The 16,091-nt window shown below is 38.8% G+C and overlaps 1 protein-coding gene across 2 annotated transcripts in view; it reads left to right on the top strand.

Annotated features, from left to right (window-relative positions):
• The window catches only part of RCBTB1 (RCC1 and BTB domain containing protein 1), a 46,983-nt gene extending 31,299 nt beyond the window's left edge, over positions 1-15,684 (top strand). For both annotated transcript variants that reach the window (XM_045014071.1, XM_045014081.1), the window contains exons 6-12: positions 1,001-1,108; positions 2,352-2,494; positions 5,845-6,035; positions 7,377-7,503; positions 8,481-8,632; positions 9,945-10,075; positions 15,445-15,684. In XM_045014071.1, the coding sequence (XP_044870006.1) occupies positions 1,001-1,108; positions 2,352-2,494; positions 5,845-6,035; positions 7,377-7,503; positions 8,481-8,632; positions 9,945-10,075; positions 15,445-15,585 (993 nt within the window). In that variant the 3' untranslated portion in view covers positions 15,586-15,684. The remainder of the gene's footprint in view (positions 1-1,000; positions 1,109-2,351; positions 2,495-5,844; positions 6,036-7,376; positions 7,504-8,480; positions 8,633-9,944; positions 10,076-15,444) is intronic.
• The last annotated feature ends 407 nt before the right edge of the window (positions 15,685-16,091 follow it).

The raw sequence follows: 16,091 nt of genomic DNA, 5'->3' as shown, positions 1-16,091 counted from the left end.
TTATGTCTCCTGAGAGTTGTTCTGGTGTTATCTAACTGCACTTAGGGTACATCCAGACTACCCGCCGAATCGGTGGGTAGCGATTGATCTATCGAGGATCGATATATCGCATTTCGTCTAGACGCGCTATATCGATCCCTGAACACGCTCCCGTCGACCCTGGAACTCCACCAGGGCGAGAGGCGGAAGCAGAGTTGACAGGGGAGCTGTGGCTGTCGATACCTCCCATCCTCACGGCACGGGAAGTGGAAATAAGATACGTCGACTTCAGCTACGCTATTCCTGTAGCTGAAGTTGCGTATCTTACATCGAACCCCACCCCCCAAGCGTAGACCAGACCTTAGTGTTCCCCAAAAAGTTTGTAATGCAGCCTCACTGCTGGAAGCAGCCAATTGGATATCTGTTTCACTTTGCTTCAGATACCCCAGTCCCAGAGCAAAGCATCACCAACTGACAGATGGGGCTGTGAGAACCCTGTCTTTCCAAGGTTTTAGTTTTCCCGAGAGACCTGTGGATAATTGGGTTGCACTGTACCTGTGGTGATCTGATGTTTTCATTAGAATGAACGCTAGGAGTAAAGTAACAAGTTCTGAACAGGGAAGTAATGGACTACTCTGCTGTTGGACATACCTTAAGTTGATCAAGATGATTGCTTTACAGTTCTGTCCGCTGAAAAATATTAGACCAGCACAGTAAGACTTGCAGGAGTTTGTAGTATTGTATGTCTTCTGGGAAACTAGCTCAGTACAGTAAAGGCAGGCATCTTTTAAAAAGCCAACTTTCTTTTAAAACCCGGAGAACAGAGAAGTTGGAGAAATTGATCAAATTAATATAATATGTCCTCATCTCCATTTCTCCTTCCCCTTGTTAGATTTGTGAAGATTTGACATTATCTCAAGGGACTTTCTCCACAGACTTCTATTGTCTCTGGTTACAACTCATATTTTCTGTATTCCTACAAACAGAACAGGTAGCTTAATCTTTGTTTTTCTTAAACTAGGTATATGGCTGGGGTTACAATGGTAATGGTCAGCTAGGTCTGGGAAACAATGGTAATCAACTCACACCTTGTAGAGTGGCAGCGTTACATGGTGTATGTGTACTTCAGGTAAGTCCAAAGTAGAAGTAAACAGTGCATTAATATTGTCTACGCCTTCAAAAATTTCACCAAATCTGAGTCATAAGCACGTTTCTAAATTCAAGATTTCAGTGTTCTAGTTCTTGTAAAATCTATTAAAGCTGAAAGATTGTGGACAATCTTCGTAATGTATCAGAGGGGTAGCCGTGTTAGTCTGGATCTGTAAAAGCAGCAAAGAGTCCTGTGGCACCTTATAGACTAACAGATGTATTGGGGCATGAGCTTTCGTGGGTGAATACTCACTTCGTCGGATGCATCTGATGAAGTGAGTATTCACCCACGAAAGCTCATGCTCCAATACGTCTGTTAGTCTATAAGGTACCACAGGACTCCTTGAATCTTTAATGCTTGCTTTTGTATAACCTTGTGAATGTGTCAGAATGCTTCATTGCTGAATAACGTAAATAAACTATGCATACAATATGTCATGCAGGTACCATCTCTATATTGTGGGGCATGATGAAGTGAGGTATAGTGGGCAAGCTTGTAAGGAATGATCAAGAACAGGGAAACTAAGAGGTTCAAAGGATTTGTCTTAATATTCTATCTAGACAGTGGGTTAGGAGTGAAAGGCTAGCGAGAAGTGTCTTACAGTGAAAGCATAGGGCTAGGATTCAAGAGATCTGGATTCTAGTTAGGACTGTGTCAGACTTATATAACTTAGGTTAAGTGATTGTGTGACCCACTCAATTTTTTTCTCCATCTCTACAATAGATAAAAACCCCCTTACAGGGCTGTTCAAGCCTCAGTTCATTAGTTTGTAAAGCACTTTGAGATCTTGGGATTAAAAATTGTATGTAGTTGTCTAGTGCGAAAGATTTAACGGTTTCTGGAGGAATTACTGAAGTTTGTAACTTCGAGGTCAGAGAGACTACAAGGGGATTATACAAAGTAGTCCAAGGTTAAAAACCTAGGGCAAATTGTTTAGCTATTGTGGACAAAGAATGTTAGATTTTTTTTTATAATTCTATTTATTAAATGAAGAATTGCAGCAAACAGTGAGGAATAACCAATGAACACTAAATTACCAGTCTAGTACTTATTGCTAATGTATTTCATGTTCGCTTTAAGTATCAGGAAATAGCAGTTTCTGGTCCTAAATGGAGAATGATGGAGGTACTGAACGTACTTCAGACAGATTAATGTAATGAGTGTAATAATTTGTCTTCCACTTGTTTCTGTTTAGTAGTAATCCTTGTAAATTTACTTACAGATTACCTGTGGCTATGCGCACACACTAGCACTAACAGATGAGGGTTTGCTCTATTCCTGGGGAGCTAACACTTATGGGCAGCTGGGAACTGGCAATAAAAGTAACCAGCTAAGCCCAGCGCAGATCATGATGGAAAAGGAAAGGTAATGTTGCTGCAGCTAACGTATTTTTAGATTGTGTTGTGGGAGCATGCATTATGGAGTCTGTAGCTCTAGAAAGGTGTGTCTTGCTTTATGGATACTTGTTCCTGTTGTTTGTTAATCTTGTACTATACCATACTCTTATCCTACCTTTTTTCCTCTAAATTCTAGACAGGGTATTTGTAGTGGCTCCTATGCTAACGTTTGAAATTATGTATATTCTATACATATCTGGTGCAGAGATGTAACGAACAAGGAGGCCAAATGTTAATTTCAATAAGACATTCCACCGATGACCTCTCTAATAAAAACATTTGGATTATATGTGCCAAGTTGTTATACTATATTGATGCCTATATTTGTGGGGAGGGGAAAGCCTGGTATGTGATGATTCACTAGGAAAGTCAGCTGTCTGAGATTCTATAGTCAAAAGCCAACAATGTGTTTTGTAAGTTCCTCTTAACTCTGAAACACTTGGACTTTTGTGTCAATTTTTAATAAGTGATTTGCTCTCATTCTACCTAGTTCTGTTTGTGTAGTTATCTAATGGGCAAACAGTCAGCATCTGGCTGCCTTTTCTTTATACAGCTACATTTTCCATTTGGGAAACCAAGGCCATTCGTAAGATGTCTTTGCATCTTTATAAATGTGAGGTGACAAAGCTTCTCAGTACTGAGCCTGCCAAAAGTTCAACAAAACTAAAGATGGTAGAAAATTGTTTTTGTGAAGGACTTCTTGAAGTGATGAAGAATCAGAAACGAAATTGGATGGAGAACTCAGGTGGAAGGAAAGATAATACAGAATAGGGTTTTATTTTCTCTTAAATAGTGGTTCAAGTGAGGTGCATGCAGAACTTAAATTCAGAACTGATCATGTCTTCAGGCTTTTTTTTTTTTTAAAGTCTTCATTTCAGAAATATGAAGTGGTTAATGCCTTGCTAATGATAAAATTGAAAAAAATGTTCCAGAAAAAGCAATTTGTGGTGCTAAATTTTGATGAATCTACCCTCCCCTACTGAATTTACTTGACTAATCTTTCTTGGAGTCAGTGCCTATGTGACAGCGTTTTCTGGTGGGATGCATTTTAATTCTTGCTGCTCCTGTTGTCTATACATACTACCCAATCTGCCATCTATGTTAAATGCTACTAATAGAGGCTACTAGCAGATCTTGTTGAAGCGGAGTGCCATGCTGTCCTGAGGAATAAGTATGGGGTATCATTGAATTTGAGTTTTACATCCAGGGTGAAGCCTAATAGCTTAAAAGGAAATCTGAGTTAACCTGGAGATGCAGCCTTGAAGGAAAGAATTTGAGTGCAGATGTCCAGCAGGTAAAGGACCTCTATTTATCAAAGAAAGAAAAGGTGATGTGCTTGGGGCTCTACAAGACACATGCCACCTTTGACCTTAGGAGCTTACATTCTAGAACAAGGGCCGAGATAAGGCAAGACAAAAAATAGAGTAGTGTCAGTGTTGGAGTCCAATTGGGGAAACACGGGTAATTGAGGGCACAGTGGAGTTGTGCATGGATTTGAAGGCAAGGAGTGGTTGTGGCCTCAGAAGGAGAGGAAGAGTTATTAACAGAACTTTCTTTTTAATGATTTTAATGTTGAGAGAGTTTGCCGTTGCTGGCTGGGATGGGCAGTCCTGGTAGAGGTGAGGTGATAGTAGTGGTATTGTGAATTCCTGAGTAAGAAGAGACAGCATGCTCAATTGCTGGAGTTACCAGCTGTGGATCCGATGGGATGCTCCAAAATCTTGGTGTCTGATGGGTCTTAATACTATTTTAAAGTGAAACAATGATTGTGTGTGTAATACTCAACTTGTTTTCTTTGTAAATTAGGATTTACTCAGTGCTTAATTTGTGCCAAGGTTGAACCCTGGCCCCTCTGGGCTTGGCAGTTCATAGCCCTGGCCCCTCCGGGCTTGCTTCATCAGTTATGAATGTAAAAAAAATTGATTGAGCACCAGCCACTTTCATTACGAATTTAAACACTGGATTTACCAATGAAAGTATCTAAATTCAGGATTTACCACCTCATACTCTCTATTGAAAGACAATTTTTATGCTATAATCAGATATTTGTGCTACTCCTAGATTGTCATATTGGGATACTGACTTTTGATATACAGAAGAAAAACTGTCAGGAAATATGATAAATTAGGTTTTATTGGAAGTTTTTTGTTTGATGTCCTCCACTGACTCTTTTCCACATTCATAAAAATAAAAAATACCTGAAACCCTGGCATGCATATTTTTAACATGGGAAACAAGTAAACTCATCTTATTTTAAAACTAACTCTAGAACTTCCCTCCCAATTTTTCATTTCTGAGGCACTGTTCACCAGCTGAACAGAGATTCTGGATATGTCCTTGCAATTCTTTTAATGGGAATGTGATTCTTCTCTGTTCGTATATAATCACTTCAGATAACAGTTTAGGCATTATTTGAGTAAAGGGAGAACAGAATAGGTAAGTGTACAGCAGCACCTGCAGTTCTTTAAAACACTGTGGACACAGTTGTTGGTTTTGTTTTTTTTAAAACTGTAAAACGATAGGGTTTTTGTTTTTGTTTTTGTTTTGTTTTTTTAAGAATGTGATTATTGAATAATGTGACTATTTAAAATGATAATCCTGTCAATTTGTTATTTTCCAAACAGGCTTTAAACACTGGGGGGACTAAATACAACATGTGAGGCCAAAAATAAAGGCATGTTTTACAGCAGGCTATATCTGTCTAAATATCAGAGCCCATCCAAAGAGGGACTGGGGGATTCTTTAGTGAAGTATTTTAAGTGCTTGTTTCAAAAGGCATTTTCACTGCACTGGTAAAATGAGAGAACTATCTCATAAAAGTGCTGTTTGAAGACAGAAGGCCTGGAATGTGCACCATTAATTTGGGAATAGCTTTCCAGGCTACTTCTCAAATCTTGTTTTGTTACAAAATATAGATGTAGTAATTTCTTCATGCTTATCCTTAGGCTTTGCTTACGTGTATTGCAATATCTGGTGATGTCCCTTTGTTTTAGAAATCTCTGCCTGTTAAATGCCTCTTGTGGGTGAGGTATGAAGAATGTTGGTTGAAAGACTTGTGAATATCATTTTCTGTTAATGTCATTGTAATCTGATATTGTATTGTCTTATATCTCTGTAATTTAATACTGAATCTGATTATGTGAAGGTTGTTCAGTTCAAATCGATACCCAGTCAAAAGAAAATACAGGACTACAGATAGCATATTCTCTACTTTTCCCACTAATACAATTAGGTTGTCTTTAATTTTATGCTTCTGTGATTTTAAATATATGTTGTAGACAAACTCTCTGCATTTTCTTTTGATTTTTCTATTCACAGGGTGGTAGAGATTGCAGCCTGCCACTCTTCTCACACTTCTGCTGCCAAGACCCAAGGTGGCCAGGTGTATATGTGGGGCCAGTGCCGTGGCCAGTCTGTTGTTCTTCCTCACCTCACTCATTTCACTTGCACTGATGATGTGTTTGCTTGCTTTTCTACTCCTGCTGTGATGTGGCGCCTCCTCTCAGTAGGTGAGAGCAAACTGGGACATGTTATGCAGTGCTACAGCCAAAAAATCTAATGCTTGTATGGAACAAATTTCCTGTTTAATTATATTTGCACCTTCTGAAAATGTGCTTTCTTATTAGAATCTGTATATTCTAGTGGGGTGGGCACTCTGCGATATCTAAGGGTGAAAGCAGCTTACTGTTTAGCAATCAATGTTTTAGGTGCTCTAAAATCCACATCATGTGCACTTAACGTTGTCATGTATGCTACTGGACTGCTAGAAATCCACCGTGGGGAAAAATAGAATAGACCACTGTGTTTCTTTGCTTGCATGACTCACAACTCAGCATTGAAATGAAGGGTCTGTGTTTCCTTTGGGTGCAGATGCACTTCTCATATCACACCACGAGCAGTGGCAATTTGCTGACAGTAATCCCTACACCAATCAGCGTAGCTGTTACTAACACAGTGGAGGGCAGTTGGAGCGCACTCAGATAAATAAAAGAATAGCATTGTGGGGCACAGCACACCACATGAAATGACACTTACTTAATCTTCCTTCATGCCTTCTTATTGTAGGGCAGCCTTTGCTGAAACATACTTGCAATGTATTCCAAGGGGCTCTTGCCAGTTCATGTGGGGAGGCAGAGTTAAGGTTGCTAAACTCATAGTTAGGTTTCCTGCAATGCCACAAATCTCTGAAAGCTTGTAACTACTGACTACTGTACGTGTTTTTTTTATAGGTAAATGGAGGACTTAAATCTTCAGTGCTATTAATCAAGCACCTTTCACAAATGTTAACGTGTTTTTTGGGGTTGTTTTAAAAAGTAAATCTGACTTCTTTTTTTTTTTTTTTATTATTTTTTAGAGAGCAATGTCAGCTTGGGCACCACAAGTTCATAATACACAAGGACACTTTTTTTTTTTTCCCATAGCTAGGTCTGATGTACTGCACTTCCTCGCAGGAAGGTTAATCTACATTTTTCAGACCTGCATTGGATCTGTCCAAATGCTGAGGAAACTCAGTTTGGAAGTTTGCTCAAGTGGGTAACTTTAATAGTTTTCCAGCTTGAATAGTTTCCTTGGTAACAGTTGCAAGGCTGTTGTACCAACCTCACTTTTCATGACACGCTTATCGGATTATTATGCTCTCATAATTGGCTCATAAAATGAGTGCTGACAACTCTGAACCCCAGTCAGGACTACCAACATAGATCTGCCGGACATTTACTTCCTAAACATCGCGTAGTTACCCAGTGACCATCTTTTCTTGACTAGCCTGTTTAATTAAGCCACTCTGCAAATGTATGTATTATTAGCAGAATGTATTTTGTTTTTGAAACCTTTGATTTTTTTTTTTAAAGAGCATGAAGACTCCTTAACAGTAGCTGAGTCTTTGAAGAAAGAGTTTGACAGTCCAGAAACCTCAGACCTAAAATTCCGTGTAGATGGAAAATACATCCATGTTCATAAAGCTGTTCTAAAAATCAGGTAATGTTCATGTTTCATGGCTTCTTGGTCAGCAATCCCTCTACTGCATAGAGATCAACCCATTAACTTGTCCCCTCAGAGAAATCCATCTGCAGTGCTATCAAAAGCGAAGCTGTACTTAGACTTTTTAAGACTGTTTACTATTATTGAAATTGTTTAAGTTTTTATTTTGGACGGCTTGGAAGGATGAGGCTGACACAAGAAGATCTTTAGAAATGAGGGGATTTGTCTGAATTAGTGTGTTGATGTCTTTTTTTCATTTTTGTGGGCCAGTAGCTGCCCTGGACATTTCTCAGGTAATATAACCACATAGTTAACCAAAACAAAGATAAGTAACTAAATAGCTAATTGCACGGACTTTGAATACACATGAACGAGACATGCTGTTTTTACATGTTATTTCTCTAAGTGTAACTTAGTAGAATGAGTATTAGGGGGGTAGCTGTATAGTCTGGATCTGTAAAAAGCAACACCTTATAGACTATTAGACATATTGGAGCATAAGCTTTCATGGGTGAATACCCACTTCATCAGATGCCTACTTTATTGGAATGAGATTGTTAAATACTAAATTTTGAGAAGGGGCTGAACTGAAATACCAGTTCTGAACATTTTCTGAGTGTGGATCAATATCCAGACTTCACAGCAAGAGCCTATTTCTTTATTTAAAAAATTACTAAAGCTCTTTATTAAATTCCATGTGTAGAAAACTTAATTCTTTATTTCAAATTCCCATCTGTTGTATCGCACACAAAATAATTGCTTTATTCTCTTGATGCACAAATATTATTTGCATTTGTTGTACCCCAGTATTGAGAAGAGAACATACCCCTTTGGTATTTAATGACATTTGTATTTAGAGATCTTAATTTATTGTAGAGAAAATGAAGGGAAGCTTTATTTCAAATGGTCTCTAATGTAGTATACATGTATCATATCACGGTATGCCAGATAAATGTTCTGCCTTCCTGTTCTAGATGTGAACACTTCAGAACCATGTTCCAGTCATATTGGAATGAGGACATGAAGGAGGTGATAGAAATAGACCAATTTTCTTACCCAGTGTATCGTGCCTTTCTTGAATACCTATATACAGACAGCGTTGATCTTCCACCTGAAGATGCTATAGGTAGCACAACCTTCTTTGGCCAAATTACATGATAAATCCAGAGACTTGATCAATAGACAAAAAAGTGGGGGAATAAGTGGTGCATGTATGGTCTTAAGACCATCATATGATCAGTTTCATGGTGATAACTTTTAAAGCACAACTAAAATAAACTGTTAACAACTTGCTACAGAAATAATGCTGTGTAACTCTTAATAAATTGAGCAGCAAGTATCAGAGAGTAAAAGGTAGAGGAGGTGTTAAAATTACTCTTCTGAAATAAGCATTCAGACCTTTTGCTAAATTGAATCAATTATGCTTTGAAATGACTTCAAGAAAAAAATTCAGTCCCTATAATGGGGGTAATTTTTACCCAGCACAGTGGACAAGCTCTGAGTTAAATTCTAGCTTTGATAGCAACAGTTGTGCACTTGGTACTTTCCCTGTTCTATAACCATTTACTTAACTTTTATGCACATGTGTAGTCCTGTTGATGTCAGTGAAACCACTTGTGCTTAGGGATAAGCTCCTGTTTAAGTGTTAGCGGGATGGGGCTTAAAGTAGTGAAAAGGCCTTTGTTTCTTCTTGAACGTCAGTAAAGCTGATTTTCTGAATAATGCCCAATTTAATTGATATATGGTGTTGTGTGTTGGGGAATGTCTATGCTGCAGCTGGGAGTGTGCTTCCCAGCCTGGGGAGATACAGACATGCACTAGCTCCACTCAGACTTGAACTCTAAGGGCTGGTCTACACTGGGGGGGGGGTATCGATCTAAGATACGCAACTTCAGCTACGTGAATAGTGTAGCTGAAGTCGAAGTATCTTAGATCGATTTACCTCAGGTCCTCACCGCACGGGATCGACGGCCGCGGCTTCCCGTGTCAACTCTGCTACCGCCGCTCGCTCCGGTGGAGTTACAGAGTCGACGGGAGCGCGTTCGGGGATCGATATATCGCGTCTAGATGAGATGCGATATATCGATCCCCGAAAAATCGATCGCTACCTGCCGATATGGTGGGTAGTCTTGGACGTACCCTAAGAATAGCAGTATTGACGTTGTGGCCCCGGGCAGCAACTTGGACTTGCTCAACCCCTTGGTCCTCATGTGAGTGATTAGCCTGCTTCACCACCCACTCCGCAATGTTCACGCTGCTATTTTTAGTGTGCCACTTCAAGCATAGCTAGCACGTCTGCTCGGGCTGGGAGGTAGGCTCTCAGCTGCAGTATAGACATACCATACTCACACAGAGAATGAAGACACAGTTTGGAGCTTGCCTTGATACTGTAAAAGCAGAGATTGAAAGAGGCTAATATAATGGCATTTTAATTTCAGGACTTCTGGATTTGGCTACATCTTATTGTGAAAACAGATTGAAAAAACTGTGTCAACACATTATCAAGAGAGGAATTACTGTGGAAAATGCATTTTCATTGCTCTCTGCTGCAGTGAGATATGATGCAGAGGTAAACTTCTAAAGATTAAACTCGCTAAATAGACTACCTCGTTTTGACCAGAACCATGGAGCATAGCAGACAGCTTTTTATGTCCATTTTGATTGAGGGAAAATTGCTCATTGCATTGAGAATTTGAGCACTAGGGTTCTGGTGCTATTCCTTGGACTCTGTAGTCATTCTGTTCAGAGCAAAAGCCATATCTTTGTATTAAACTTGTAGTAGACAAATTAACTAGCACTTTATATATATAATGACTTATTTTAATCAAGCCACTGAATGAAGCACAATATAAGTAACTTTCATATTGTCTAGTTCATGGTAGCCATTTTATGCTGTTTTGCCTAGCTTCATAATGCATCGCTCCATGTTATCTGGAAAAAAATTCCATGCTGAAAACCTTCTATCTAAAGGTTGAAAATATTACCTTGCAAATAAAGGGCAGGCTTTAAAAAGAAAGCAAAACCTGGAGATTCTAAAAGTCCTGCCGATTGGTTTTATAACACTAATCTTTGCTTAATACATTTAAATATGTACACAGTACAAGCTGCAGCTTTTTAAATCCTCTTCATGTGTTTGGGATTTTTCTTGTAATATTATTGATGGCAGGGTACTGACAGCTGCATCTGAACTTTTGTTAACAAAGTTGTTTAGAAGTAGGTGACATCTTAGGCACCAGATGGACCTATTTGCTCCCTCTTGATTTACGCTTGGATATAGACATAAACATCAGCAATTTGGTGCCATGAAAACTTCCATTATCTTGTACCCAGGGTAGATTGATTTAAATCAAAGCAATTTTAATCACCAGTTTAAATCAGCAAGCAGGAAACTTTGATTAAATCAATGATTTAAATCTTGTTTTGCATTTGTACTTTTATTTCCTTAAAAAAATTGAGTCTCACTGGTTGGTAACTATTAAATGTTGATTTGCAACTAAATATAGCCTTTACACTAGATTTGGAGGTACTTTTATCCACATTTGTTTAAGAAACTGTGTAGCTTAAAATAACTGTATTCTGTCTTAATTTTTGCATTTTTATTAAGTTAGTAAATGGTGAATGATGCTTTACATATTTAGTAGTTTTTTTTGTTTTGTTGTTTTTTTACTCAACAGATTAATTTTTTTAGTCATGATTTGTGTCAAGCTGCATTTGGTTGGAAGTGGGAATGCAATTAAAAATGCACAAAAACTGTAATTTAAAATTGCTTTTCATTAGTTAAATGAAACTACCTTAAATGTGCTAGATGCGTAAGAAAAAATAAGTTTCTATCAATACCTGTTTTGCATTTAAAGCATTGATTTATTCAACAAAGGAAGTATTATCTGTAGTTAGTGAAATAAACTGTCCTTCTGGTGACTATCTCCATCAAGGTTTTAGAATTAGTAAAACTCATCCTCTCACCTGGTTGTTATTCTTCTGGCGTATGGCTTCTGAGGGCACAAACGATGAATTAGGTGTTGAGTAAGTGGTGGAGCCAGACTCATGGCAGTTCTTATCCGTTGATTGGAAGAGGAAAACGATATTTCCTGTTTTTATCCATCTCCCAATCAGTGTCTCGGTTTTGAACTAACTAGGCATTGAGCTGAAGAACTTGAACAAACTAAAATGAAGAAAAATGTCCTCTACCTGTAATTCTCTACTGCTGTCAAAGCTGGTTTAGCGCTTCAACAAACTGCTAATAGATTGTTTAGCCAGTGACTTCTACCAGCTCACTGGTTTGGCTTTCTTTAAAACTTTGGCAGCAAACATGTATTGCTTTAATATTTGTATTCAATTTACAATCATTTTAATAGACTCTATAAGCTTAGGCTTTTAATATAGGTTGTCATAACTTTAAATATAATTTTAATATTAAATACACTTTTCTTTTCAAAAATAAGCCTATTTAATTTAAATCAGATTTAAATGAAAAATAGTTATCTTGACTTCTTTAATTTTATTTTTATCCTCCCTGAATTTAAACCGCATTTTCCTTTTATGTAGTGCGTAGTTCCTTTTAAATATGTGGGAACCAGAGACTACAATTCTGGGAATAGAAAAACAATTGTGTCTGGGTATTCAGGCATCAAACACTGTACACATCTAGAATGACATATCCAAATTCTTTAATTACTGAACTGATAATGGAAATAAATATAATAAAATAAAACTTAACAACAAAAATCAGATGACAATCAAAGTACAATACCTTAAGTGTGAAATCTGTTCCTACAATGGAATAAAATGGCAGGAAGTAAAGCTCATCATGGAGCTAGCTAACTGAACTATGAGGTCAGACAAGTGGTATATGAAGAGGAGATACAAATGACATTTTTTGCATTATGAAGTAATATTTAACTATTTTGCTGTTTAATCAGATCAGCTGGCAGACTCCTCTCCTAGGGTCTGCAGGTCCTGAAGGTATTTACTTCTTGGATTTCCTTTGGCATTTGTTACACAGACTAGCTTTTGTTACTAAATGTGCGACTCTGCTGCAGCTAGATACTTTTCTATAGACTATTCACTCTTATGAAAGATTGTGTTGCTTCATAGATCACACATGTGCTTTGTAGCGACCAAAATGCACGTACATATACATGTGCCGTTGTGCTTACCTCAAAGCTTAACTTCATCTGTTAAAAGACTTGCCGTTATCTCAAACCTTTTTGTTTGGGAGATAATAGACACAATACAAAGCTTTTTATTTGAAATGGAAGCTTATCTATTTTAATTTCACAAAGCCAGGTGTGACATCCATGGATGTGGTTTGGGAGGTGGAGGTGAAATAGTCCTGCAGAATGTGTTTCCTGTGTGCCTTCATGATTCTCCCTTTTTAAAGAGTGGGAAAAGAAACAGTTACTCTGCTGCAGGATGTACGTTCTGCCTTTTGCTGATTGAGGTTTGTGTACAGTCTGCCTTATGGATTGCCAGGTGTAAAAGCTAAACCAAAGCAAACTGGAAGGCTCTGCACTGTGGTTCTGAGCTTCTCTTGGGCATCTACAACATTCAGAAGACTGATTTTAAATGTCTCTTGAATCTATAATTACATGTGCAGTAAGCTAAATGGCAAGCTCAGATGATTTTAGTAATGTAGTTAGTTCATGGGATGTCCTTTCTCTAGAAAGCATCAGTTAAAACTGCGTCATCTATTTAAAATACTTCCATATCATGAAATTGCATGCTTTTCCAGTACTGAGATGCAGTATGTTTCTCTGGGATTAATGACTGGCTGAATTGTAATGGCCAGCGTTACACTGTAGGTCCAGTTTCTCCCTGCAGCTAACTAATCACTGGAAATACCTTATGCCTCTGTCATTTATCACTGTATACACTGAGGTTTTACTTTGTGATCCAGTGTGCAAATATGACTTATCTAATTCTTCTGTAGAATTCTAAACTTTCCAAAGTGTCTTCCTGTAATGATAATACTGTTTGTATTTTTGTTACTGACTTGGAGTATGGGAATCTTATTAATAAAGTACTGTAATACAGTAAATGTGTACGTGATGTAGTTTTATTTAAAATCCGTTTAGTCCATTTGTTATAAAAATTCACAGCTATGTTCGGCCTTTCATAAACCTGTTACTTATTACATAGACGCGACACAAGCCAAGACATGCATGCAGCTCCAGAGATCCTGATCTTAAACCAGTGCATTTTCTGTATTGCTGTGTCAAGAAAGGTTGACTTGGTGTCACCGAGCTAACTTTCCATCCTGGCCTAAAGTGCAGAAATGCAAATATGGCTTTACCCAATCACACTTGTAAGTGGCTTGACTGTCTTTAAAACTATTATATATTCTGTAGGCTGGATATTGAAGTAAGACTAGACTAGATGGAGTCTGTCAAATTAACGTTCTACTCCATGGGGAGGCGGGATGGAGGGGGAGATACTTAAATAGGATGCAGTAGTCCTTACTATAACAGATTGTCCGAACCTAGAATTGTAGCATGAAAGAGAAGATTCCTCTCTAAATGGAATAGTTTGCTACTTTAATCATCTGGCGACATCTGGGGTTTAAGACTGACTTTGCTGTGGGCTGCAGAATTAGTAACTGTGTAATATTCATACCATGTGGGTGCAGTGTGAGAATTGTTTGAGGCACTCTTTCATCTTTAGATGAAAGGCGTTATCTAAATATTTATATGACTGTGGGTCAGACTATAGTGTGGTGTAGAATTAAAGTATGAGACTTGGGCTGCCTTGTGCCCAGTACATTCCTGCTAAATATTTCCATGAGAAACAAATAGAGCCTTTCAGTACTGGTTTATTCCTAGTGGACATAAAGGTGTCCTGCATGAACTTTATAGATTTCTTTAAGGACATCTCCCTCTAGACCAGGGGTGGCCAACCTGAGCCGGAGAAGGAGCCAGCATTTACCAATGTACATTGCCAAAGAGCCACAGTAATACGTCAGCAGCCCCACCTCAGCTCCCGCTCGCAGCGCCTCCCACCCACCAGCAGCCCCGCCAATCAGTGCCTCCCCCTCCATTCTTGCACCTCCCGATCAGCTGTTTCGTGGAGTGCAGGAGGCTCTGGGAGGGTGGGGGGAGGAGCAAGGGCATGGCAGGCTGAGGTGAGGGTTTGGGAAGGGATGAAGTGGGGGCAGGGCCTGTGGCAGAGCCATGGGTTGAGCCCTGAGCACCCCCGGCACATTGGAAAGTTGGCGCCTGTAGCTCCAGCCCCTGAGTCGGTGCCCATACAAGGGGAGACATATTAACTTCTGAAGAGCCGTGTGTGGCTCTGGAGCCACAGGTTGGCCACCCCTGGTCTAGATATACTATGCTGTAATTAGCTCTTTCTCTAAACCAGTGCAGCATCACTCCAGTAGGTAAACCAGTGCAACTTTGTATTTAGACCAGGCTTTAATGTGGAAATAGAAGAACTGAATTTTCTCAATCCAGCCTTGGGTATCATTTTTCAAAGATGGCTTTTACTCATCTTTCCATTAGCTGTTAGTGGAATGTAGACATAATTTCCACCCTGGATGCTTCCTCTGAAATAGCAAAAACCAATCCAGTCTACAAACACTCTTGACCAGAGTAGGGGAAACTTTTGAGGTGAGATGAGGCAGTTCAATCTGTCTTAAGTGAAATATGCTCTTGTGACTAGTACATGGGTTCTCAAAGTGAGAGTTGTGAGCCTGTTTGGAAGGGTCATGAGCACCTTCTGTTCTTTATGGCTAGTTTGGTGGATCTATTTTTTGTTGCAATGTGGGGCATGGTATGGAAAAGGTTGAGAACAGCTGGGATAATGTATTTATGTAGCTCTCTAATCTGTTTCTAATTCCACTGTAATTACACAAGAGATGTAAAAGCATTTGAGCCTGGTTCTAAATAATCTCTTATGGTGTAACCAAAGCTAATAAAAAGGCTTTTTGTTTTGTTTTGTGTCTAGGATTTAGAAGAATTCTGCTTTAAGTTTTGTGTCAATCATTTGACGGAAGTGACACAGACTGCAGCGTTTTGGCAAATGGATGGCCCCCTGCTAAAGGAATTCATTGCTAAAGCCAGTAAATGTGGAGCCTTTAAGAACTGAAACACATGGCTGTAAGTTTTGGATGACGTTGTACCAGTCATAGCTGGTTTGCTGTATTCATGAATAACAGGCTTGTGTAACCCTGCAGGTGAAGAAAAACAAAACAAAAACCTAATTGATTGCATTATATTGGGGTTATAAAACTCTATACAGAAACTGCAGCAAATGTTGTGTGCTGTATCCATGCTTTTAAAAAAGTGAACTGTTGCAAGAGATGCAAGTCAGAAGGTTAACATTAACTTACATTTGGAGAGCTGGAAATCTTCACGTTGCTGTTTTTGAGTTTACTGTACTTCTGAGGTGGGAAAAATTGAAGCAGGAGGATGTTTTTGAGTGCTGATGAGGATTAATCATTTGGTGCCAGGAATTGAGATTTCTTAACTTGATCTGTTGGGACCTCCAGGGAGTTGCAGCATAGGCTGAACTGAGCCATTGAAACATTTCATGTAAATGTTAGCTCTGTAGAATTACCCTGAAGGAACAAACAGGACTGATTTTCTTTGTAT

The sequence above is a fragment of the Mauremys mutica genome, chromosome 1 (genome assembly GCF_020497125.1).
Source record: "Mauremys mutica isolate MM-2020 ecotype Southern chromosome 1, ASM2049712v1, whole genome shotgun sequence".
In the NCBI taxonomy this organism is placed as follows: domain Eukaryota; kingdom Metazoa; phylum Chordata; order Testudines; family Geoemydidae; genus Mauremys; species Mauremys mutica.
The sequence above is the reverse complement of the archived record's forward strand: the minus strand, read 5'-3'. Positions and strand labels throughout refer to the sequence as shown.